At 40.9% G+C, this 26,351-nt stretch overlaps 1 protein-coding gene across 2 annotated transcripts in view; it reads right to left on the bottom strand.

Annotated features, from left to right (window-relative positions):
* CENPC (centromere protein C) overlaps positions 1 to 26,351 on the bottom strand; it is a 37,311-nt gene that overhangs the window by 6,155 nt on the left and 4,805 nt on the right. Inside the window, exons 1-18 of one of the 2 annotated variants that reach the window (XM_087735844.1) lie at positions 25,340 to 25,467; positions 23,543 to 23,589; positions 22,289 to 22,350; positions 21,862 to 21,959; positions 20,718 to 20,808; positions 20,391 to 20,610; positions 19,257 to 19,460; positions 18,266 to 18,639; positions 15,207 to 16,047; positions 14,537 to 14,575; positions 13,248 to 13,321; positions 11,653 to 11,724; positions 10,311 to 10,415; positions 9,401 to 9,499; positions 5,948 to 6,043; positions 5,478 to 5,632; positions 4,884 to 4,974; positions 3,348 to 3,420 (exon numbers count right to left, since the gene is read on the bottom strand). In XM_087735844.1, the coding sequence (XP_087591970.1) occupies positions 3,348 to 3,420; positions 4,884 to 4,974; positions 5,478 to 5,632; positions 5,948 to 6,043; positions 9,401 to 9,499; positions 10,311 to 10,415; positions 11,653 to 11,724; positions 13,248 to 13,321; positions 14,537 to 14,575; positions 15,207 to 16,047; positions 18,266 to 18,639; positions 19,257 to 19,460; positions 20,391 to 20,610; positions 20,718 to 20,808; positions 21,862 to 21,959; positions 22,289 to 22,350; positions 23,543 to 23,589; positions 25,340 to 25,354 (2,756 nt within the window). In that variant the 5' untranslated portion in view covers positions 25,355 to 25,467. Of the gene's footprint in view, positions 1 to 3,347; positions 3,421 to 4,883; positions 4,975 to 5,477; positions 5,633 to 5,947; positions 6,044 to 9,400; positions 9,500 to 10,310; positions 10,416 to 11,652; positions 11,725 to 13,247; positions 13,322 to 14,536; positions 14,576 to 15,206; positions 16,048 to 18,265; positions 18,640 to 19,256; positions 19,461 to 20,390; positions 20,611 to 20,717; positions 20,809 to 21,861; positions 21,960 to 22,288; positions 22,351 to 23,542; positions 23,590 to 25,339; positions 25,468 to 26,351 lie in introns of those variants that run through there. The other variant, XM_087735843.1, reaches the window with a different exon arrangement.

Genomic DNA, 26,351 nt, shown 5'->3' with positions numbered 1-26,351 from the left:
GCCACGTATCTGTTTGAAACCACCACAGTAGTCGGTGGAAGTTAGATTACTCAACAGAGTAGAAAATATGCCGATAAAGAGACTCACACATACGCAGGAAGAAGAATGCTAACTTCTCACATTTCAGAGAAGGCTTTTTTCTTTCTTTGCAATGTCCCATTTGGTAAAGGAAAAAATGAGACCACCAAAGGTTACCCACGACTACTAGTGGCCTGATGTACACAAAAATGTAGGAAGCGGGAGCCAAAGCAAGACCAGGTAAAAGTGAAACATCAGCTGCTGCTTCTGACTAACAACCAATTCTTGTTTGCCACACTGCGCGACTCAGCACTCACAGGAGTCCTGCAACTCAGAACATTCTCCGGCATCTCCTCACGCTATATTCAGGCTAATGACATGGAAGCAAGTTTTTTACAAGTGTCAAGTTGAAGAAAACAATTTAAAATGCAATCCAGGCAAACAGTCAACAGCCTAGCTCAACTCCTGCTGTGCACTAATGTTTTAAAAAACAACTTTGAGCAACTGGCTGCAAGTAGTACAACATACATGCTAACAGAATGAACCTAGCAAGGTTCAGTGCCAAGTCCTAATGTTAATGGAAACTGATTTACATCTCCTTGCAACAGAATTCAACTGAGTTTATCTCCATCTGTAACATACTTTTCTTCCTCCCTTTCAAAAACCAAGCCCTACTGAACATAGATGCCAGCCAAGGACAAACAGCTGTGCTTGAAGCCCCATCTAGTGACAAATAGTGGAATTGTTGCTAAACTAAAGCAACATCCTAGATACACCACCACGCTTGGCACAATTGATTTTGCTACTTAAAAAAAAAAAAACAAAAACACAAACATTTTGAGATGTAGTCCAACTCCAAAATGTTCTCTGCAAACTGTACAGAACATTTCTCCCAAGAAACCCACTAGCCAGGAGGCAACAAAACCATCCAGCCTAAAAAGTTACACACTTCACCAAATCCACCCTGTTCTGTTGACACTCCCAGCCACAGAATTAGGAAAACACAAACAGGCATTCATGGTATGCTGACCTGCACTCGGACATCCGCCACTTTCCAGCCTGTGTCAGGAAAAGGTCTGCACACATGGTACTTCTGCTTAAGAAAACATCCTGACGGACGTATTTCTCATCATTTACTCATGACCCAAAAGAAAATCCACTCAAAACCTTGCTGCTAAGTTGCAGTATGGCGCAGTGGGGGAAGACACATCGGTGCCTGATACAATAAGGGCGATGTATCACATCTCATCTGAACCCACCAAACTAGAACACGTTGCTGGAAAGCAGCAGGCTGCCTTGAGCTCCACGACAACACACACCCACGCTTTCCTTTAGGGCCATGAGCTCCATCGTCCATACACAGTCACCAACCGCTTAACAAAGTATCCTTCTGCTACGCAATTCTGCAGACAGGTAATGCAGAAGAGAATTTGCAGGCTATCTTCCTTCTGAACTCCCTGGCCTTCAACACAACTGAAAAGTGGTCTTGTTCTGACTTTCAGCTGGAACCAATGAGCTGTTGGTCTTGGAGACCACCACGTCCATGCCCTGACCGCTGGGAGACATGCTTGGGCAAGGAGCAGAGGATCTTTGGTCTAATGCTAGCTCTGTACTTTCTTCCAAGTGGCAAATTTCCAGACCTCTGCAAGCCTGAGGGTTTGAAAGAATTACAAACTAAATGTTTAGTGGGTGGGATCTCCTTAAGCAGTGGAGACAGCATGTGTGCCCGTCTGGTATCTGGTACCGATCCAACACAGCAGGGACAATATTTGAATCTTGCTGACCTTGAAGAGACCAACCCAAGCCCAAAATTTAGACAAGCTGCCAACATCCAATTATTATCAGCTGTAAATAAATGACTTTTTTTTTTCATTTTAGCTCTTAAACTGCTTACAAAAGTTGGGGCTGCGAAAAAAAGAAAAAAAAAAGGTCCTGTGCAGTCTGAACTTTGACAACAAAGTTCGTATCAAGACAGAGGAAGAACTAAATAGCAATAGGTATGTTCCTCTGTTTCATCTTCTGAGAGTTAAGCATGACCTAGCCATGAATGCAAAGATGCCACATAGCTTCTACTAAGTATTTCCACTGCCAGTCTACATATGCATTAATCATAGCAACTACTCCTTGGAAGAGAATGGTAAGAAAAAATTACCTCAATCTAAAGGGTCTTTCACAGAGGCACGGTAATCTTAGTGTCCAAGCCCTTTCACAGACACACGAAGTTAGCCAGCAGCTGAAAGCTTAAGGGAAGCACTAAAGCCAATTTATCGCTCCTACTTCAATGTATACTCTAGATTTACCATAAAGATCATGGTCAAGACTGTTTACAAGGTCAATACTCAGTCCTCAAGTCCTTAAAGTTTACTATTCCAATTTAATTTTCCCCATCTCCTTCTCTTCTAGAATAGCAGTGACCAGAGAGAAAGCACCCTACCAGAATAGCTGTAGTTTATCCTTATCTTCAGCCAGAAGGAACCTTGAAGAGCTTGGGAGACAAATGCTATGTATACCATCTGCTGTCTAGACTTGGCTTCTGGAGTATACAGTATAATTACAGTTTTCCCAAAGGTCCTCATTATTAGCCAGGAACACAGCAAGCAAAACAAAAGGCGATATTAAAGTAATACATTTGGCAATGACCTATCGCTGTTACACAAAATAAAGCTATCCACAATGTTCAGAGCTAATCAAGCCATAGCTTCCATACAAAAGATACAACCGATAAGCTCCTACTTAAGAGCTCCCACGTTACAATTCGAGTTTGAGGCACTAATCATACATCTGCTAGACAAGGAAGAAACGCCTGTCATTAACATATTAGAAGGCGGCTGGACCCCAGCACACAAGCATTCCAGCAGCCCGTCTCCTAGACAACAATTACTGGAATGTGAACAGCACGGTCCTACATTTAAATAGAGATTATTCTAAGCAGTTTGTACCAGGCAGACATTAAGACTATCAGATGTTAGCTGAGGGTGTCAAAATTTTTTTCAAATGCTAAGCATCTTTAGGGAGATTAGGCATACAAATACAATTTGGAACAACAATGTGCTTTAGCCACAAATTTTATACGTATATCTTTCTGTCTTTGGATGACGCAAGAACAGTAACTGATGCAGAGTGAGGCCCTTCAGTATGTCATTTCAGTTTGATAGCAAACTACTGAGGTCTTTTGATTTTGTTCTTAACTCTTCTCACGTTGATTTCAGCTGCTCTGTACTAATTTGTAATATTAAGCTGGGCACACTCACTTTTTGTATGTAAAAAGAACTTCAAAACATACAAAAGCTTGAAAGTGTTTCAGCAAACTTTTCTGCAAAGTTCTTCACCTGTCTTTTTTGAGTTGTGTGAAGAGAAGAACACTTTCTTCGTTCAGAAGATTACGTACGTTATATCCATTTCCTACAAATAAAAACAGACAGTTTTCTTTAGAAACCACTAGCAATTTTTGAAGTCCCGTCCTGTCTTCAGCCAAGTGTATTTTCATTTCATAGATTTTAACAGAAGGAATATTAACCCCTAATCTAGGATGCCACTCTTACAGGCATGTCATTGCATTTCAAAGAGATAACAAGGAATACAGCTAGTGTCATTTATTTTAACCTGTGGTAAGAAAAAAGTGCATCTTTGCTGAGAAGATTTTTACTGAAAAGAACTTAACAGGCTTGAGCTCTCAGCTCTCAAAACCCAAAAGAAAACTTTAAGGTGAATTTACTTTAATTTATTCCTACAGAAAATCTCAATAAAAACTGCACATGGAAACTTACCTGCAGATCTTCACTGGGGATTTGCATACTAACATGACCACAAATACAGAAACATCTAAAAGGCACTGAATGTCAGGAATGAGCAACATCCTAATATTCATATACAGTCACACTTGATGAATTACAAAGAGATCACACCCGCCACAAACATTGCATTGCCCATCCAGGCATACTGAGACAGGCCATCAAGAAGCAGGGAAGAATGGAAATGAAGTATAGATCCTTATGGCCATATGGAACTTTCAGCAGTTTAGGTAATCTGCTTTCCCAAAAAGCAAACTCCAAAATTGTCTCTGCAGACCCCTAAACTTTTAAGATTAAAGCAAACAAAAAAAAAGCTCCAAAGCATCAAGCCTTAACTGAACAATGATTGTTCAATCAGGACGCCATGGTGAAAAGTTAACGGAAAAACAAGTGGTAGCTTGTCATTTTCTAACATAGTTTCTTCGCAAGAAAGCTGTACAAAAGCTCTCTACAGCTTTACGAACAGCCTGCTTTACAGCTACTACCAACTGTCCTGTCTAGTGTCTTAACCACTGAAGGACAGCTTCCCATATGGAATTCATTCCACTTTTATCTCAGAAGGGCAAAATCAGAGGTGTCTAAATCCTCAACAACCCACATGAAGTTACAACCCATTCAACAAGATATTCTGGACCTTCTATATATCAAACACAAAGCGTAAAATATGGTGAACTGATCCAAATGGATTTTCATAATTTTATGTAGAAAAACCAGCAAACAGATGGTAACCAAAACATTTATATTAACTACCACTATATTAAGCTGTCTGTGAAGTTTCCGCAATGTTATAGCTAGGGACAGAACCAGAATACCAAGAGAAATTCACTCTTAGAACTCTGTAGTGTCATCAGAAACTTTTGAGGCCAACTCACGTAACAAGCAGTGTTTGTATCACTGCATTCAAAGGTTAGGTCATCAACCCACGTCCAGTGTGGGGTCACATTCCTTTCTTCATAACCCTATACTCTCTGCTCAAACTTCTCTCTTCCCATCATTCAGCTCGGTTTTGCTTCCTAGCATGCTAGTTCAGTCTCATCCACCTCCAACAAATTGGTTTTAAACACATGTACTTACCTGCTGGAACATAGAAGAAGTCCCCTGTAGTCAGATAATATGACGTCTTATGTAAGGTAACAATAATTTTGCCACGGATAACATGGAAAGCCTTAATGAAAGCCAAAGGGTTCTAAGATTAACGATGTTTCTTTTGCAAACATTTAAAAAAGTTATCCAAGAGAACATACTCTTTGTTTTGCATACATGTTGTAGCAAAGATCAAAAAACAAATAAGCTAGCAGAGCTGCAATCCCTTTTTCCCCAACCTGCTGAAAAATAAGACACACAACTTAAAGGGGGATGGGGGCCAATTTTATTTATTTGATACTTCTATCTCGCCTGCAAGATCCAGACAGTAAGCGTACATGGACATACAGCTTTAATGTGAAGCAAAGCAGGGCAACGTGCATGCAAAGTACCTCTAGCAAGTTTCTTTGGTTATAACTGATTTCACAACTGAAATGATTCATTAATGTTTTCTGTATCTATTTGCATTATAGTGGGGAAAAAAAACCTGAAAAACCTGTCAACTTCGTATGCTACTTCTAACCATCCTAAGATTTTCTGTTTACATAGCCCATTTTATAAAAATAAGGAAAAAAGCATACTTACTATTGTATCCATGTGGACAAACTGGTGTCCCTTTTCTTTAAATGGTTTCAAAATCAATCTACCACTGGCAAAAGCAGATGTATTCAAATTTTTATATATTTCTACCGATTCATCTTTGAAGAAGCATGAGTGACTGCTTTCGGTGTTAACACATTCTACAAAAAAAAGTCCAGGAGATTAACATTAATGCTAACACATAATTAGTCTTGTTACTTGCTCAGTAACTACTTATGAAATCATATGCATTACATATTGTTTCAGTGCAACACCCCCAAGAGCTAGACTCAATATTTAACTGAAAAATCATGACGCTTTTTGGGTCTCCCTCAGAAATTTCTCCAGAAGAGCAATGAATATTTCAACAGCTTACCTTTTTATGCCCAATGTGGCACAAACAATTTTTTTTCTTATCAGTCTGAACACTTACTACGTAATTCAGAAAGGCCCTTGGTCACATCCCCTCAACTCACCTAGAAGTACTTCCTCATTTGTTACTGGGTCCAGTACAACGGTTGGCTTAGAAGTATCAGCGAGGGTGTGATCCAAATTTGCAGGTATCTCACTTCCTGAGGAGACAAAAAAAAAACCAAAACAAAACCAGAAAAATAATCACTCTACATTTTAAAAACTTAATTATTTAACCACAACTTTTCCACAACTTTCACTGACAAGTACTTAAATTTGTTAAGTGACTAAACAGATTGAATACATTTTCTTCAAATAAAAGGAAACCATCCTTAACAATTCTTTGAAAATGTAATTTTCATTGGAATTATTTCTGTGTGTAATAGATAAAGGGTCTCTAAATCCTAAAGAATTTTCCAGGGGAATGCTAACTATTTATCCTATGCTATTAATGACATTATTTACTCAAAAGTATCTGCATTTTAAGAGAAGTGCTTTTCTAGCAACAGATGCTGAGAGGATATTAAAAGGATATAAAATACATGATGAAGTATGAAGAACAAGTTTTTTCCTTTTACCTACTGCTGATGGGCATCAGGAGACTTAAGATATAAAGTGTTCAAAAGAATAAGTACATGCTCAATTTTCCTTTTCTCAAGAAATACCATTACAGGAATCTCACCGTAAGTTGTAAATCAGAGAACGATTTCTATAATAAAAAGGCTTTTTCCAGAGAAGGAAATAGCCTACAAGATGATGACAACCTTACGCTTTTCAAATAGAAAAGAGACGCCAGAGAATGTTCATGACAGAATAAATATCCCAAAGCTCTCTTGCAGAACTCTCTTAAGCAGACAATTTAAGCTCCACAGTGCACTGGAAGTTTCTTTAAATGCAGTCAGAAAAAGGATGTTAAAGGCAAGCTATAGCACTCTAATAGGCACTCGTGGCTGCTTAAATACTCTTATGCCAAGACAGTCAGGGGTAGGAAGAAAGTCACTGTGTCTGAAATAGCTTTGTTCGAACATAACCATTTCTCTCCAAAAAGAAGCAGCAACAGGTGCAACTCTACGGCTATAACCACAGAATTTTTATCATATCAATAAAATTTAGGAATTTGTCCTAGAAATTCTACTCAGCTGATGGTCCTTATATGCACCACTTAAAATTCAAGGATGCTAGCAAAAGATTATGTCTCAGGATGAATGTCTGTTAAAGGGGAAATCCATCACTTCTGGAAGACAGTTCAAACGCAGCTAAAGCAAGCAATAATTCTTCTAGGACACAGTATGAACGGGCACTAACAGCTCAGGTTTACATGGACTGCAAATGATTTATATTAAAACATAAACTGTACTTAGATCAAAGGCTGATCTAGACCAGGATCCTGTCTTCCATCAATGGCCAAAAGGAGGTACCCCTTCCGTCCCCAAAAATGCTATAGTAGTGTAATGGCACTTCCATGGAATACTTTCCACCTCTAACATGGAGCTCACACACTTTATTTAGAGCTATTAACAGTTAGGTCTTCTGTGAATTTATCTAGTTCTCACCTTGAACCTACATAAATATTTTTATCCACAGTATTCTGGGGCAGGGAGCACATAGTAAGAAGAGCTGCCTTATTCTGTTTGAAAAACCCAGCTCTCACTGTCTTCCTTCCACACCTTCTAGTTCTTGTGTTTAAAAACAAACGAACGAACCCACTCAACAAAACAAACCACAATTTATTTCTGTTCCCCCTCTCCATGCCACTTGTGATTTTATACGTCTTTCTCACACCTCCGCAGTACTCTCTTCAGGGCTGAGGAGCCTTCACCATGTAGTTGCTTCCCGTACAGAAGTCCCTCCATGTTTTTGACAAGCTTTCTCTGAACCTTCTCCAGTCCTACTACTTTCTTTTTGAGGTAAGGAATAAAATTTACATGCAATGCCCTAGAAAATCAGGAATTTGTACCAACATTGACTGTTTTCTTCCTTATCTCTCTAATGATTATAAAAGCCCTCATTTGTTTTAGAACTGTGTCAGGACCATATGGCATTTTCCATGTTTATTAGCGTTTGTCTTATTTGTTCTATAACTTCACATAGAAATGTTTCTGTCTCAAACAGAAGCTCTAGACAGTCCCCATAAAGAAAGGTTCTTTAGCATCAAAACAATCTTCCACAGAGAGCACAGCAAAAATCATTTGGCTTTTGGACTCTATCTCCCTTTTCTGAGCACTACCTACATACTTATTACCTACTGGCCACAGAGGCTCTAGCAAAGTTTCCTGTTCCTGTTTGTTTAAACATAGATTTATTGGCCACTTCTAACCATTTTATGCACTGTTCTTAAAGCTCTCTCTTCACCTACCTTGTTATGTTTTTGTATTTAACCTACAATAGCTTAAAACTCTATTGACACCATATGCTGCCTTGTCGAGGACTGTTATGGAACCAGAATTGTCTTGACATTGCCGTTCTACCACCATCTTCTGGTTTCAACATCTAGCCCCTGACGAAACTACCACAGGATGCCCAAGCAGAGACCAGGACACGAGAGGCGGGACCATGAACTGCACGCACGCCTGCGCAGAGGCCAGGACGCGAAAAGCGGAGGCCAGGACGCGAAAGGCAGGGCCATGGACTGCACGCGTGCCTGCGCAGACACCAGGGCGCGAAAAGCAGAAGCGCAAACTGCATGTACGCAGACCCGTTCTGCACATGTGCGTGGCCCTATAAAAGGGCCGCGTGCGCCTTTTGAGGCCCTCTTTCTCTTCTCGTCCTACCCCGCGCACCTCCTTGGAAGCTGCTCCTGCGGACACAGAGACTGGACCGACTGGACCTTTGATCGACGGGACAACGCCGGACTCGGAGTGTCGGTAGCTAGTTCCCCTACGTGGCTCGCTTCTCACCCGCCTGAGCACGCTCTTTCTTTCTCTCTTTCTTCTCTCCTTTTCTCTCTTTCTTTCCCCCCGCCGTCTTCCTACCCGGTCCTCACCCCTTCGTTCGTCAAAGTCAAAAGGTTGTACAGCATTTGACCTCGTTTGCATCTTAATCTCATCCTTGGGATCGTATCGAAACCTCCCCCGACATTGGATCGGGACATGCCTTTTCAGATGTGATATTGCAGGTATCAGTAAAACGACCAGAAGTTTTTATACCTTAACTGTGCATTATGAAACTAAACACTTCAGCATCATTAATCAACAAGCTGAACAAGGACAGAAGTACAGCTTATTTTCTTCAACCCCTGCTTTAAAGGCCCCATAACACTTCTGGATATGTCCTGTATCTCTTCCTTTCTAATGCTGAGAAGTTAAAGTTTTTACAACAAGGTTATACAGCATTGCCATAGATAAAATATAAACAGTTTTTTCCCACATCAGATCACATTAACACATTTCATTATAAAATTATTTTCACCCAGAGACAGAATCAAGTTTTTACAGGAGAAAAATCTTACAGCAATAGAGTATTTGATTACAGATTTTTTTTTTTTAAAGTATCGAAAGAAAAAAAGCCTGTGTTCATACTTGTTTCATCTCTTTTCTGCTTGTGACCACCCTTCCTCCGTTTAATCTTCCTGTGAGGCTCTGTTTCTGGACACACTATTCCACTAATCACAAGTCCTCCTGAAACAAAAGAAAGTTAAACACAGTTCACTAACTCATAATCATTTTACAAGAATGCAGACTTGCACAACCAACAAGCATTTCAGTTGAGAATATACTTCCTTGATGCTGAACTTTTCAGATAGCTTTAGAAAGCCAGAACAAATGAAAATGCTTTTCAGCATGAAGTATTTTGGACTGAAATGCAACTTGAGACTTTCTGAAAAGAATCTGATCATATTTCAGTCAAAGAACATTTCAGAAAGCCATGACACAAGAGTCAATTTTTAATATGAAGTATCAATTTTAGGCACACAAAGAAATATTATTTTCAAGCACACTGATTAGGAAAGGACCAAATTAGGCTGAATTGTCAGAAAAAAATCCCTGTGAACTAGATACAATCTATCACTTAGGGAATTTAACACTGAGACTGGATAAAATATAGTATCTGCTCTGGAGAACAATCCCCACACAAAGAGAAATGCTCCAATGAATGATCCAGTAGATTGTCTCTTGTTCCGGTATCATACAGAATCTTTGATGTAATAAACCTACTAATACAGAGAAGCCATTTTGTTCTTCCCTGAACAGTTAAGGCAAGGGTACTTAACACGCTGTGCTGATACTATTTCTAGCTGACACAGGAATATCAGGAGAGAAAAAGACTACACGGAAAGATGACTAAATAGCTGGAGACTGTAAATAATCTACTTTTTTATAAAATTACAAATAGTAAGCACCTCAGAGCTTTCATGGCACAAGATCAACCCACAGATTTCTCTTTACTGCCCTGTCAGGGGAAGGCAAATAGGTATTTTGGAACTAATACCTGAAGGCCTCATCGTATAGTTTACACGCTCGCCTCGCCAATATTCCAGAGGTCTTAGTCGTATCCTTTTTGTCCGACGAACATTAGGTGTGTTGGAAGGCATTACTAATTTAAAGGATGAAATCATTCACATTAAGCATGAAAGGAAAATTCAAAAATAGAAAACAGTGAGTATCCTTTCCTGTTGTTCCATATCAGGGGGTCAACACTTCCCAGTTGACATTTATATCACATTGCTATCATGCCAGGAAAAGGGAATAGAGTAATGCCAAAAGCCTTCTTTTGCATACATCAGTATTTCACTCCCCTTTTTCTTAAACAGTCACCATGCTGACTTCAGATTTCATTCTATATATCTTAGTGAATCACTGATACACAGACATTAGGGGCTCAAGCACAAGGAGCAGCAAACACGCTACAACTGTGAATACAAAGCTCTCAACGGAGACTAAGCAGCCTGCCTAAATCTGAAGGATTTCATTAGCCACAGTGAAAAGACACTGCCTTGGTTAAGGGCAAGAAGAGAGTAACAGAAACGGCACAAACAGCCCCATCTCTTCCAGATTCTTAAGTCCCATCTCCAAGGTCCAGAAGAGCAGCACTTTTGCCAACACAAACGCCACGCATTTCCAAGACTTCTCAGATATTTATCTTCAGACTTACTTATTACATAGTCTCAAATTCCAATTTTGCTAAGCTGCCATATATCAATACAAGTAAGATTCAATATTTTAGTGTTTGTAAGAAAGAATAAAAGCCCCTTAAGAGTTGAGAGCAAATTAGTCAAGAATATTTAAAGGCTAAAAATAAAAATGGTAAATAAAAAAACCCTGCTGAAATAGTTTTTCAAGGTAGACAACTGTAGTGTTGTGCATAAAATAATAATGAAGGGAATAAAAAACAATAAAAGCAGACTAGTATGGGACTACAATCGACTGCATGCCTATTGTTCCATCCCATCCAGACTCAGTCCACCACAGAAGGCAGGTTATTTGCACCCTCAGTTACACTGTGTAAAACTAATTCAAAATCTTACTGATCTTACTGAACTGCAAGCAGCGTCTTGACTCAATAGTAAATGAAAAATGGAAATGTGACTGTTAAAGATAATTGTTGAATACAGTAATAAAAAAAGAAACACTAGAAGTTTTTAAAAGTAACTTAAAAATTACAGCAAGGTTATAGTACCCTGAAGAACTAAGAAGCCTTATCTGTAAATACTTATCAACATATGAACCCATTTCTAGGTGTTCTCCTGTGTCTCCTTCAGCAAAGTTTACAGCAAGTTGGAAATGCATTTCTGTTTATGCACTTACATTAAGGTATTCTAAAATAATCTTACCTATTTTATTATGCCTTGCTATGTTGTCTGACAACAGATTTCTTACTTGACAATTAAAGTCTTCAGAATTATCTGAAAATATATTCAAAAACACACCACTATAAGCATTTACTATTCCTGACTTTTATTCAATATACCCACTAGAAGCAACCAAAGGTAATACAAGCAGAACTCCCAGTGTTAGTGTTCCCACTAACATTTTTTTCTTTAAACATATATGAAACCCAATATAGATAAACAGTATATGTAATTAAACAGTGTAAGCTTGAAAATTACATGAAAACTATACATTCAAGTAAATATTCCCTCAGACCCATTCCTCTGATAAGCCGGCAGTGTACCCAGGTGGCCAAGAAGGCCAATGGCATCCTGGCTTGTGTCAAGAATAGTGTGGCCAGCAGGACCAGGGAGGTGATGGTGCCCCTGTACTCGGCACTGGTGAGGCCGCACCTCGAGTACTGTGTTCAGTTTTGGGCCCCTCACTACAAGGAGGACATCGAGGTGCTGGAGCGTGTCCAGAGGAGGGCAACGAAGCTGGTGAAGGGTCTAGAGCACAAGTCTTCTGAGGAGCGGCTGAGGGAGCTGGGGTTGTTTGGTCTGGAGAAGAGGAGGCTGAGGGGAGACCTTATCGCTCTCTACAACTACCTGAAAGGAGGTTGTAGCGAGGTGGGGGTCGGTCTCTTCTCCCTAGTAACAAGTTTATAGGACGAGAGGAAACGGCCTCAAGTTGCGCCAGGACAGGTTTAGATTGGGTATTAGGAAAAACTTCTTCACTGAAAGGGTAGTCAGGCACTGGAAGAGGCTGCCCAGAGAAGTGGTTGAGTCCCCATCCCTGGAGGTATTTAAAAGAAGGGTAGACGTGGTGCTTAGGGACATGGTTTAGTGGTGGACTTGGCAGTGCTAGGTTAATGGTTGGACTTGATGATCCTAAGGGTCTTTTCCAACCTAAACAATTCTATGATTCTACACATAATTTTATTGATCAAAGTGCAAGGTCATTCAGCTTTATACCACTCAAGCCTAACTTTAGAACAAACTTCTTACCAGAACACACACAAAACTAGGTCTCTGAAGAAAGCATTGCATGAATTAAGAACATTCACAACTGGCTCTAAAACACTAACGAAAAGGCTTTCTATGCCCAGGGCTCATATTCATTATGACAATATGTGCAATTTGCGTAGGGAAACTTAAAAGAAAACCAAAATATTTTTAGGCGAACAGGCCATGATTCTGTAAGGCTGGACAATTTGTTCTAGGGTGGCTTAAAGTGATCCTGTATGGTATCATCACATGGCAACACACCAAACTGGTACAAACTGAGTCTAAAAAATTTGTTCAAAGTATATTGGAAGGATAACTTTGTCCTGGTAGGCGTGATGGCAAACCATGCAGTGCTTGTCCTTCCAAAGCTAACACAATGTGAAGCTGGCATACTGTATCACGTACGCTGGCAGAAACATGACCGCAGCCAATACAATCTGCATTTTTTGCTCTTGGACAATCAGAATACAACAGAAATTACTGTACCATCAATTACAGCTTTTAAGAAGCTTATACATACAATGCAAGAAAACACCAACTTTAAACATTACCTGAAGATGTATTATCCTGTTCACAAGACTTACTTCTGGAAGTAAACTTATCACGATGTTCTAGAACGGGCCCACTTCAAAGGAAAAAAAAATACACCTGCTTGAATATGTTAAATGTCAAAGGAACATTACAACACTATCAAAAATAGCAAATTTAAGTTTTTTTTCAGATCATGTGGGGTGGGTTTTTTTTTCCTTTCTAAACATCTGTCTGTACCGATTAAACACTGAAGCAAACAACTGCTAGTTAGGAATCGCAGGTCTCAAATTCATCAATTGTTCCTCTATTCAGTCATCAGGCAGACAAACTAGCATTCACACCTTCTCTCTAAACAGGTTTCCTAAAAATCCTGTGACTTCTTTTTCTTTTTTCTCCCTCCCAGAAGAAACAGACCTTCTCCTCTCCTCTATAGCATCACCTCTCAAACAATTCTCCTAGACCATGATTATAGAAGTGATTTAAAGAAATGTTTTGCATACTGTAAGGGAAGGACAGTAAAATAGTTTGTAATTGCTGTATTCTGTCATAAAATTTCCCCCATAAAATCACAATAATTAACATTAATGTAACTCCACCGGAGATTCTCTAGCAATCAAATCACTTATAACGGGGCTTCCCTTACAGCCTTAGCTTTAGTACCCCTAACCTTTCCTCCTTCCCCTATCCGTGGCTGTGCGACACTGCTTTTACCATGCCAATGAAGTTCAGCTGCGATCCACCTAAACTGCAGAAGATGCATTTCAAAGCCAGATTAGCAAACCTACACCACAAATTTGTCCAATTAAGCCTGCAGTAGGCTCGCTTACAACAAAAAAATTTTCAGTAGAATTACAACTTAAGAATTTAATAAATTCATAGACTGCCACTCCTGTTTGCTTTGTTATTGAGTTCCCATCCCATGAAGGAGAAGATATGTGCATATCTACATGCACGAACAAGAGTTTGGGTTGTATATCCTACTTAACAGCAACTTTATTAGTACGATGTTATTAGTTCTAGGAGCACTGTTCAAAAATCACACACTAACGTGGAAGCAAGCCTCAAAGGAAAAAAAAATCCCCAAAGGCAAGAAACTTACTATGACCCCTTATTCATGACAGTAAGAAGACTTCTATTAGTTTATTAACTGTATTAGCACCATATTTAAACACCTCAGGCATGAATCATGATCCCTTTTCTAGGTTCTTCACTAGTAGAACACACAACGCAGTAGTAGTACCAAACAGCTGTTCTCAGTGAGGAAGAAATGGGATTAAATGCAAGTTTTATAGACAACTCAGGAAATTACCTTTCACGACTCGTAGCCTTCTCAGCTGCAAAGGAATCTCTAGAAGAGAAAAAAAATATTATTATTACATTTACTGTTAAGTCAATTTTACTTACTGAAAAGAACCTGTAGATCAATAATTGTATGTACTGAACAGAACCATAAAAAAGACATTTGTAAAAAAAAATTTAAAAAGCAATGCAAAGAACAATAATTAAAAACTCAATTAGACTGATTAAAGAAACTTCCTCTTTTGATTACCAATCATCAGTAAACTTACTTCCACAAAAATAAATATAGCTGAAGAATTAAACACTGTATTTTCTCAATTTATAAACAAACTAACAAACTTAACAGTGAAGTTATTCTACAGGTGGTGAGGTTGTATGTGCACGTGTGTCTTTTCTTTGCCTTTTTTTTTGTTTTTAAACTGGATCTGCTACTCAAGTCCCGGAAGAACATTTTAAAAATTCCAGCGCAAGTTTCCTTATGCAGATGCAGACACTAGATTTGGCACCCACCTTTGAGACGAAGATGTTGATTACACCACTTGGTTTCTCTATTAGCTATTCAACCAGCCCAAAACTGTCACATAGTTTAAATGGGCCATTACTGCTTAAAAGTTAACAAGATGTGTTTAATTATCTACCAAGTTATACCACACCTGTAAAGAATTACATAAAAAGCTTACTGTAGTCCATGTTGCGTGTTACGTTTTCTTTTTCTTTTCATATCTGATAACTTCTGGTTTTTTCTTGCCATGTCCTGTACAGAAGAGCTGTCAGAGTCCATTTGAGACTCGGCGTCCTCAGGGCTTGAGCAAACACCTTTACTGGCTCTGTGACAAATCTTTTTGGCTATCTTCCCTGAAGACTTAGCTGACAATTGTTTCTTTCCAGAATTCTTCACACCGTCTATGAGGTGCTGCAGTGCTTTTACAGGAGTTTTGTTATTTGCACCACCAAGTGACTCCAATGCACGCAATACGTTTTTAGGCTTGTCAGACTTAGCCAGCTTCTGAATCATGGAAGTCTGTAAGTTCTGATGCAGAGGTGAAGTAAACACTTCTTCCAATTTTACAGGCTCTCTTTCGAGCTCTTCTTCGCCAGGTTCAGTGTCAGAACTCTCCTCTCTTTGTAACTGAGGCTTTTTATTACTACTTTTCTTGCCAGATTTTTTAAGCTTCTTCCTCGGACTTTCTGCCAGTCTCTTAGCTACTGTATCTTTTGCAAGTTTCTGCTTAGCAGTTTGTTTCTTGTGAACTAAATGCTGAGCAGCTTTTGAAGCTGACTGCAGATACTTGGAAGACTTGAGATTCTTTTTTGGAGACACAGTCCGCTCTTGCTGATGCCCAGCTGAGAGCATAGGCGAATCCTCATTTGGCATCACCCTTGTTTTACATTGTTCTGCATCAGATGCTTTTGTTTCCAATCCAGACTGTGACAACATCAGTTCTTCGGCTTCTGGTTTCCAGGACGTCTCCTTTTTCTGATTTGGAGAGCCTTGCCTAAGTGCATCCCTTTTAGTCTTTCCTATCAATACACAAAACACTTGGACATTAATATCTTTTTGCATTAAACCTGAAGATATATGTTGACATCTGAACACATGAAAATAAGCCAAAGAATAAAAAAAAAAATATCAGAAACCCAGATTTTTCCCAATGGTTAAAAGAAGGCTTTCTCTGAACTATAGTGTATGAAAAATTCAAAACAGAATTTTTGGTGTACTTCCAGTATTCCCTAGCAGAAAAAAAAAGGCAGAAATGTTAAATTCAATCTGCTTTCCAGTTTTCCTGCTTCCGTACTACAAAACCCTTCTCAAATAATTCCTAAAAACTGATCCCCTCCAGTTCAAAGCACATATCTTAACCTCCTTTCTACAGAGAGGAGCAAAAGCTTGTGGGTACCTACCTTCTTTGTCTGCTCATAAGGCAACACTGCTACCTTAATTTTTCAGGAGGAAAAAAAAAAGTGACAAAGGATGAGGAAAAGGCTGAGGTACTTAATGCCTTCTTTGCCTCAGTCAGTCTCTTAGCTACTGTACCACCCAAGGGTACTGAGGGAGCTGGCGGAGGTGCTCACCAAGCCACTCTCCATCATCTACCAGCAATCCTGGCTAACCGGGGAGGTCCTGGCTGACTGGAAGTCAGCAAATGTGACGCCCATCTGCAAGAAGGGCTGGAAGGCGGATCTGGGGAACTACAGGCCTGTCAGCCTGACCCCGGTGCCGGGGAAGGTTATGGAGCAGATCATCTTGAGTGCCATCACGCAGCACGTACAGGACAACCAGGGGATCAGACCCAGTCAGCATGGGTTTATGAAAGGCAGGTTCTGCTTGACTAACCTGATCTCCTTCTATGACAAGGTGACCTGCTTAGTGGATGAGGGAAAGGCTGTGGATGTTGTCTACCTGGACCTTAGTAAAGCCTTTGACACCATTTCCCACAGCATTCTCCTGGAGAAACTGGCTGCTCATGGCTTGGGCAGGCGTACGCTTCGCTGGGTAAGAAACTGTCTGGATGGCCGGGCCCGAAGAGTTGTGGTGAATGGAGTTAAATCCAGCTGGAGGCCGGTCACAAGGGGTGTTCCCCAGGGCTCAGTATTGGGGCCGGTCCTGTTCAATATCTTCATTGATGATCTGGACAAGGGTATCAAGTGCACCCTCAGTAAGTCTGCAGATGACGCCAAGTTGGGTGGGAGTGTCGATCTGCTGGAGGGTAGGAAGGCCCTGCAGAGGGACCTGGACAGGCTGGATCGATGGGCCGAGGCCAACTGTGTGAGGTTCAACAAGGCTGAGTGCGGGGTCCTGCACTTGGGTCACAACAACCCCACGCAACACTACAGGCTGGGGGAGGAGTGGCTGGAGAGCCGCCTGGCAGAAAAGGACCTGGGGGTGCTGGTCGACAGCCAGCTGAACATGAGCCAGCAGTGTGCCCAGGTGGCCAAGAAGACCAATGGCATCCTGGCCTGTATGAAGAATAGTGTGGCCAGCAGGACTAAGGAAGTGATTGTCTCCTTGTACTCAGCACTGGTGAGGCGGCACCTTGAGTACTGTGTTCAGTTTTGGGCCCCTCACGACAAGAAGGACATCGAGGTGCTGGAGCGTGTCCAGAGAAGGGCAACGAAGCTGGTGAAGGGTCTAGAGCACAAGTCTGATGAGGAGCGGCTGAGGGAGCTGGGGTTGTTTGGTCTGGAGAAGAGGAGGCTGAGGGGAGACCTTATCGCTCTCTACAACTACCTCAAAGGTTGTAGCAAGGTGGGGTTCGGTCTCTTCTCCCAAGTAACAACCGACAGGACGAGAGGAAATGGTCTCAAGCTGCGCCAGGGGAGGTTTACATTGGATACTATGAAAAAATTCCTCACTGAAAGGGTAGTCAGGCACTGGAAGAGGCTGCCCAGGGAAGTGGTTGAGTCCCCATCCCTGGAGGTATTTAAAAGACGGGTAGCTGTGGTGCTTAGGGACATGGTTTAGTGGTGGACTTGGCAGTGCTAGGTTAACGGTTAGACTTGATGATCTTAAAGGTCTCTTTCAAACTAAACAATTCCATGATTATTTTTTTTCTATGACACTCTGTCTCACTGCCTTATATACATGCAAACCTAACTATGCAACTGAAACACCAATTACAAATCCATTAATGTCTCTCATCTACTTTGTCCTTATTTCCCAATAAACCACCATAAAAAATAAAAAAATCCAGTAATATGACCTGGAAGGAGAAGTCTGAAGAGCTGTTAAATAACTTACCCATAGGAGTACTGTTTTGCCTTTGAGATTTAAGGACCTTTCCTTCACTGTTAGAGACTGGATCTGATTCTGATGTCCCTTTGAAGCCAGGTACTCTGACATCCAAATCATCCGTTTTCTGTTTAGTAAGTGCTTCAACCTGTGCTTTTCTCTTCTTGCCTTTCTTACTCTCTGTCTTCTCCTTTTCAGAGGGCTGAGGTTTAGGAGTTGCAGAGCCATCTTTTTTTGATTTTTTGTTCTTATGGGGTATTGAAAACCAAGAATTAAAAGATACACCATCTGATTCATCAATTAAAAATTCACATTCATTTTCTATTTCTATATCTTGATCTTTCACAGGAGGAGGCGATGGCGGGGATATTGAGGCTGAATACCTAAAGAAATGAGGGACAAAGTATTCACATCATTTGGGGGAAAAAAAATTTACTTTCCATCTTGCAAATCTAGTAGCAACTCTGGAACATCTAAACACGCTACAGGACGTTCCTCAGAAGAATTATTATGAAGTTCATCATTCATTGCCCTTTAGCTTCCAAAAAGAGCACAAGGCCTGCTTTTTTTTTTGCTTTGGCCTCATATTCACACCTCATTATTTCTCAGATGCTGGAGAGTCAACTTCCTACCTAACCGGTGAGATCCATATTAGCTCTGAAAAAGACTGCTTGATCACTGCTAACTTCAGAATCATATAAGGTTTTCCTGAATCCTCCAACCTACCTATCAAAACATCTCAGGCTCAATCTGAAATGCTATTCAACAGCTACATATTATTCTACTGGCAGACAAAAGCAACAGCACTGTTAAATCCTAACAGCACAAAACTTTGAAAGAACTATTCAAACCCTTTCTCAAGTGGCATTTTTCAGTAATGTTGAACTATCCCAAAACATTCTCCCAGACCATGTTTACAGATACAAGGATGTTGCTCCAGTACTCAGGACTGGGTTACTTTACTAGCAAATTATGTTCCATATTAAGCCTCAAAACAAACCTTTTTCCAAGTGATCCTGTTGCTACAGCTGCTAAGACAGCCGAAGAGAAAGACTTCTCTTTCCGTACAGAAGGCGTAGCAATACGTTCTGTTCCTTGCATGAGAACAACCTGCTCATCTTTCCCAGTCTGAGGTCCTTCCAAATTTTCAACTTCCACGTGGCTCTTCGCTGCAGCAGGGGTATTTTGGTCATCAAAATGTAATCTGTGTATGAGAAACAGCGTTCAAATATAATGCTATAAATCCTGAGTGCACATTAAAGTATCGTGTGGATGGACAGATGCTCTCATTTTCTCCTGCTGACAGCGTCTCACTTCTTATGAATGAGCTTCCATTTGGTAATTTGCTGGAGCACAGGTTAGCAGTACTACTTCCCAGCATAGTAGCAAGCATTCAAAATCATTGAGGCAACATGGGGTCAGGTTGTGACTCTCGATCAAAGTGAGGGCTGCTCAGCAAGACAAATTCCTAATTTTAGCAAAATGTGATTCAGAAGTTGTCAGGTTTCCTAGACCTTAGGTACACTCTCTTCCCAATTGCACTCCATCAATGGGAGTCAATGTGATCGGTGTCAGTGCCTCTCCATGATCTACCCCAGAGATTCAGTCCTCCAGGAAAGCAGAACTGTGGCTGGGACCACTGGCCCCTATTGCAGCTGGGCTTCAAACTTTCCAAAGAGGAGATAATGATCACAACTGAAGCTGTTCTACTTTGCATAAAACATTTGTATATTCAGAGTGAGAGGAACAATGACTGCTCATCTCTGCTTTAACAAATTTTTTGTTAACTTTTAAGGTCAACACTGTCAAGAGGATTCACTGGAGAAGTCTAGACTATCTGAGAAGCTGATAATTTGGGGCACTTTCCTGCCAAAAAGGAGTTCAAATCCATTCTGACAGGCTTCCAACACTTGGGTACTGCACCTCTGGGAATTAAGTCTTATCATCACAGTATTTAATAAAAAACAATTCTGCCCTTTCTAAACCCAGATATGGAAATTTTCTAAAAAGCTTGGAATTACTTTTCACAAGTTCACAATCCAAACTCATAAATGATTGAAAGCACTGCGTTAATTTACCCTGGGGAGGCAGGGAACGGACACATGACATGACCACCACGTTCAGCTCTACTTACATATGTACAGGAGAACTTTTCACTTCCTCCACAAGAAGAGGTGATCCAAGAGACTCATGATCATCCTCAGGGTCCAAAGATATGGCGGGACTTTTACATAGCGCTTCAACATCTTTTAATATATTACTTGTTTCTCTTTTAGACACAGGAGACTTTGGGGTTTTAGAATCAGCTACGTAATCATGTATTGCAGGCTTCAGGGGTGATTCATGTGACCATCCTGCCATATATATATATAGAATAGCTTTAATTCTTCTACTCAAAACCTTACAAAATCCCAAGAAATAGTTACCCAAAAAAACTTAATTCAATAGTAGTGCTACCAACCTCTGCTGCTGACTGTGTTTAGTGCTGATGCAGGTAAGGACTCTGGAGAATTACAGGCTCTTTTCACAGAGTTAGTTAACCCTGCCTTTGGCTGTCAGTCAATAATGAGACAAAGTAAAACATCTGATAAAGCAACAGTATTTTGACAGGAATACAAATTTATAGAGGACACAATATAACCTCCTTCCCTTAATTCTTACTCATTTGAAGCACAGTTCTATTTTAACTAAACACTTCAATTTTCTATCACATAAGACTTTCTAAAACTAAATGTAAATTTCAAACAAAAGGTTAAACACTGTGTACAGTAAAAATCAATTTGCAGCTTTGAACAGACATCCTGCTAGTCCACAGGCAAGCTATTTACTCTTTTCATTAGAATGAATTAAGCAATTTAATTCACCATTAATAAGTCAGGCTGTGGTTTCGCAAGAATTACTTTGAGATTATACAGTATTCTAACATCAGACTAAAGTAAACAAACACCATTATAAAGGATGCCTGTTCTCAACACTGCCATTAATAGAATATCCTATTTTTACAAAAAACTGCTAGAATCAAAATATTAAAACTAAATATACAAACTAGATTATTGCCATCATTCTCTCAGACAGCACATTAACAAGTCCTTCAACTTGTTTCCACTCTTCAGCAAAGTTACAGATATACAATGTTATTGTACAGATAACTATTTATTGACAAGCTGCTTTTATGCAAGAATCATCTTTCAATTTTATTATCGATCAAATAGCTACGAACTGTGTCCATCTATCTGGCAAAGTGACTGAAACCAACACCAATGGAGTCCAAGACAGCCATACCCACCACCAGTTATAAGGCAGCGTGCTTCAACCTGAGACCGTGAGGAATTTAACTATCCTGGCTGAAAAGCTGAAAAAGCTTTCAACAGCAAAAACCCAAGAAAATAAGCTATTAAATAAATCTAGTTATGGAACATTTACTATTAGAGCACAACAAACTAAGAAAAAAACATTACCAACAACTATTACAGAAGGTTAAATTATAGCCTATGTACTAATACAAGCGACATAGAGCTTATTCATTCAACATTCTACAGAACTAAATCCTACAGAACTAAACTTGTACCCAATGCTACGTTGTGACACTGCCATAACTAACTTACCCTTTGGCTCTGTATTGAAGTCCTCTTCTCATTTCTGACAATAGGAGTTGAGCAACAGGTTGCACTTGGAGAACTTATTGTAAGATCACCGCCACAACCTATAAAGAAAAAAATATAAATAAGGGATTCTTGGAATTGTCCAGGTTTCACTTCTTTTAACAAGTTGCTAAGGCTTATTAAGGTCACGTAAATCCAAACAAGAAAGAAACCAGCTATTCAGGAAGAAGATCACCATTGTAAGACTGCTGAGACAGTTTTGAGCAGCGGGGAAGGGGATGCTTTTAAAGACTGTGAGAAAGACACTATTTTTATCCATTTTATCTATATTTTTTATCTCTTTCTATTTACCACGAAATATAATACAAGGAAGAAATTATTTTTTTTTCTTTAACCTGCAAATTAAGCAAAACACCAAATAAAAGCTTACTTTCGAAACAATCCTGTATGAGTTTCAGAACGTTTTGACCTGGCTGTACATCGATCTTATTTCTAGAAAGAGGAAAAAAAAATATTTTCAATCAAAAATAGTAAATGTTGCTGTTCCAGCAATATAAAAGTTCTGTCTACTTAATCGTTTAGATTATTATTTCCACTAGTCCCAACTTTAATACATTTTACTTACCATTTCCATGCACAGACACCTGCAAAGAAACTCGTCTAAAAAAGGATTCCAGGAGAAAAAGCCCCACCGTCACAGATTACGATGAGAATAAAGAAATCTCTCTACATAAAAGAAAACATACAGCTACTGCAACAGCCCTCAGGTAAAAGAGCTCTGGGATGAATAGAGATTCTCACTTCAAAGAAATAACTTTTTTAAAAATCAAGTCCTCAAGTAATGTTGCCTGCACAGTGATCCAGTCTCAGCAGACCCAGAAATGCAATGGGTAGGCTGCACATCTATCCCTTCATACAAGCAGTCACTCTCTGCTTCTCTTTCTACTACTTATCCACAGTTATTCTGTGCTTCTACAACAGTTTCAGCAGCCAGAATTGGCTTGAGGTATCAAATCCGTAAGCAAGTGAACAGCTCAGCAGCTTGGATTACGATTTCAAACCTCCCCGGGACAAATGAAAATGGCAGAAGTGATCCACCAGCCGGACCACGTTGATCACAACCAAAATAACAAGAGAAAAGCCATGGAGTATTTCTCCCATAATGATTATTATATACCTTTAAGAACAGGTAATTTGGTAGATTTGGTAAGTTCACGAAACGCATGTCTAAAAATGGATTCTAGTAATAAAAAGCTCACGGACTTCCGACACGCCTTTAAAGCAAGCTACAGCACTGCAAATACTCAAACTCCTCTAACGTTTACCAGCAAGGGCCATATAAGCTAGAACTCTGCGTGGGCTTCATTTCTCCACCTCTTGAAAGGCAAAATGCTTGCACAGACCACTGCTTCCATGTTCAGGCAGCCTAGTTAGGGGTAGCTTAGGTATAGCTACACCACAGCCTGCTGCCTCAGCAGAGGAATAGAAAGGAAATCCTTGGTGCATTGTCCCCCAGCACAATTTGCTCCTCCCCACCATTAAGAAACACAAGAAGTCTGGGAAACATCATATGATCAGTTTAATAAGATACACCCAATAGTTTTGACATTAAGCTCTCAGACAAAAACCAACGTAAGTTTTCCAAACAATTGTATCTAAGAATAAAATTTTAAATGTAAATTACCCTCCTCCATGGCAGAATCTTGCTCTGTAGTCTTTTTTAAAATGATTCTGTGAAGAAATAAGAATCAATTTTTAGTAAGCATGGTGACACTCAACAGAAAAACAAATAAGCGACCAACCTCCTGTTTCTCATGTAAGCAAGTCTGGAGGATTCTCAATCCATTTGAAACTAGTGGGAGTTACTGCAGCCCTGTTTTTCTTAGAACACTGAAGTAGCTACGACCCCTGTAACAACTGCCAGAAATTCAGCTTTCCTCAAGAACCATCAAGCACCTGTTGCATTTAAAGTCAGAGAGACCTACAGGAGACTTACATGACAGAAATCTCAGAGAACCTAAGGATTTAGTTAACATTTCTGTAATAACTACAGAAATAATCTTTTAAGTAAGGAAAAGGAATGAACTACCACAAAGCAAACTAGGACATAACCTTACAACACATCTGCTGCTCTGTGAGAACTGCTCACATGGAGATTCTTACCCTGTGTTTATCACAGGCAAGACCACGCTGACAGGCTGTGAGGGCACATCAGCTGTTCCGTGGTAAAACTAAAGTCTCGATTAACTCCCAGCACTTCTTCATATACTTGAACCCCAAGTATAATCACAGCCATTCGAATAGCAGGCATGACCCCAGTCACCTATTACCACAACTAGAGCAGTAATAATTCAAATGACTGTATATTATCAGTGTTACTTTCTATGCCAATAAATGAAATAAAGCCTGCTGAGCTGGGAACAGGCAAAGACTGTAGAGGATAAAAACAGGAAAGAAGGACAAGTCAAGAAAAATTAGAGAGCTAAACGGAGTGCAGTTTTTCACCAATGTGACAAGAAAATGTCTCCCAAAAAATCTAAATGTTTAGCTGAAAAACCATTATGACCTCTTCTTCATTTGTGTAAACTGGGACAGCGGGTATGTGCGGTATGGAGATTATCTAGTCCTAATGCAACAGAATTCAGCACATTTTTCCTAAATTTGCCATACTGACATTATTTTGCACTTCTTCATGATTCCTCTTTGGATATTACTTCTGGTAATAAAAATAACCAAAACAACATAAGGATTTATTCCACTGCAAATTTTCAACATCAGCTTAAAATGTCACGAAGAAACTCTAAGTCGCACAGGAAGACAACTGACCAAAAGCCATCACTTCAGAAACAGTGCAGAAGCATATGCCACAGCAAATCAGTCACTCAGGCTTAAACTTCTTCCCCTTGCAGCGGAGGGCAGTATAATCAACCGGCAAGCCACTTTTCATACAGGAAAAGGAAAAATTCCTGTAACGGATCTAAAAGAGGTTTTAACTATTCATTGTTATGTTCATACCCCGCTACTCATAAAGAGCTTTTAAGACTTAAGCTCCCCGTGTACCTCTGACAGAGGACGGCCGGAGGAAGATGAGTACATCTCTAGCATACCTAGGCAAGAGTCACTGGCTCTTCACACGCTAACCCGTGAACGGCAGACCTCCCGGAGGAGCCACTGGCGCAGCCGCAGGCAGCCCAAGAGAAAGGGGGCTCCCCGCAGACAAGCCCTCAGAGCACAAGTGTTTGTGCCAGCAACCGAGGCCAAGCGGGAGGGCAGAGCACTAACACCAGCCCCGCTTTTCTCACGGGGAAGCGAGGAACCCCCAGAGCCTCGCGGCGCCATCCGGGGCGGAAGGACGGCCCCGCCCGCCCGCCCCTCAGGAACGCAGTGAGGAGAGGTCCGCGCCCCGCCTGTTTCGGAAGAGAAGGGCCGCTGCCCCCAACACACCCCCGCTCCTGCCGCCGCTCCCCCCGCGCCCTCTCACCAAGGCCTCCGCCATCCCGGGCCGCGGCGGCGAGGACGAAGAGACCCCGGCCGCGGGACCCGGCCGAGCCGGCGCCCCCGCTCCCCCCCCGCGGCCGCTTTCAAACCTCGGGCGCCTTCCCGCTGCGCGCGCGCACCGCCGACGAGCAGCGCGCCGGCCACGCCCCCTCCCCCCCGCCCCATTGGCCGGCGGCCGCCGCGCGCCAAGGAGGGAGGTTGCTTTGCGCGCGCGCCCCCCGCGGGCCGTTGTCGCGCCTGCGCAGGAACCAGCGGCGGCTCCCCCCGGCCTCCTGACCGCCTCGGGGCGGCTTGGCTTCCCTTCCCTCAGGGGCGGCGGCGGGACCCGCTGTTTTTCCCTCGTGGGAAACGGCAGTTCAAATCCTCGGGTTTCTAAACGCTACAAAACATCTACAGCCACCACGGGGGCTTGCAGTTTTTCCTTTAAAACATCAGTGAAGAACTCAACAATGAGCGAAAACAACTGCTTGAGAACGTAACGCCACAACATCCACAGTATCTGCAAAAGACGGCCCAAAAATATAATTTTGGATGATGTTTTTTATCACACACTGGCAAACAGTGGACTAAGTGCTAGCTTGTTATCATCAGCCTTGTCAAGCAAAGGTGCAGGTGCCCATGTTCGTTAGCTTTTCTGCAACATTCAACAGCAAAGTCGAATTCTGCCATTTAAACATAATCAAACATGTACAAAAATCTGCAATTTGGCCAAAATCTGTGAACCTGTACCTGTCCCCAGCCATGTTCAGAATCCGGAGAATTTACTTGCACACCTAGGGCTGAACCCCTGCTCTGCCAGAGTTGGTTGGTGGCTATCTGATCTATCGCAGACCACCTTACCGGCTAATTATGTACTCATCTTACGCCTACACACAGCTGAGAAACAGAAAAAGCCATGAACATGTTCAACAAAGAATAAGCCTTTTTTTTCTTTTTTCTTTTTTTTTTTTTTTTTTTAACATTTGCTTTGCATTTAGTAGCAACCAGCATCAACA

Source organism: Nipponia nippon, unplaced genomic scaffold (assembly GCF_047370975.1).
Source record: "Nipponia nippon isolate SJK-2023a ecotype South Korea unplaced genomic scaffold, ASM4737097v1 scaffold_6, whole genome shotgun sequence".
In the NCBI taxonomy this organism is placed as follows: domain Eukaryota; kingdom Metazoa; phylum Chordata; class Aves; order Pelecaniformes; family Threskiornithidae; genus Nipponia; species Nipponia nippon.
The sequence above is the reverse complement of the archived record's forward strand: the minus strand, read 5'-3'. Positions and strand labels throughout refer to the sequence as shown.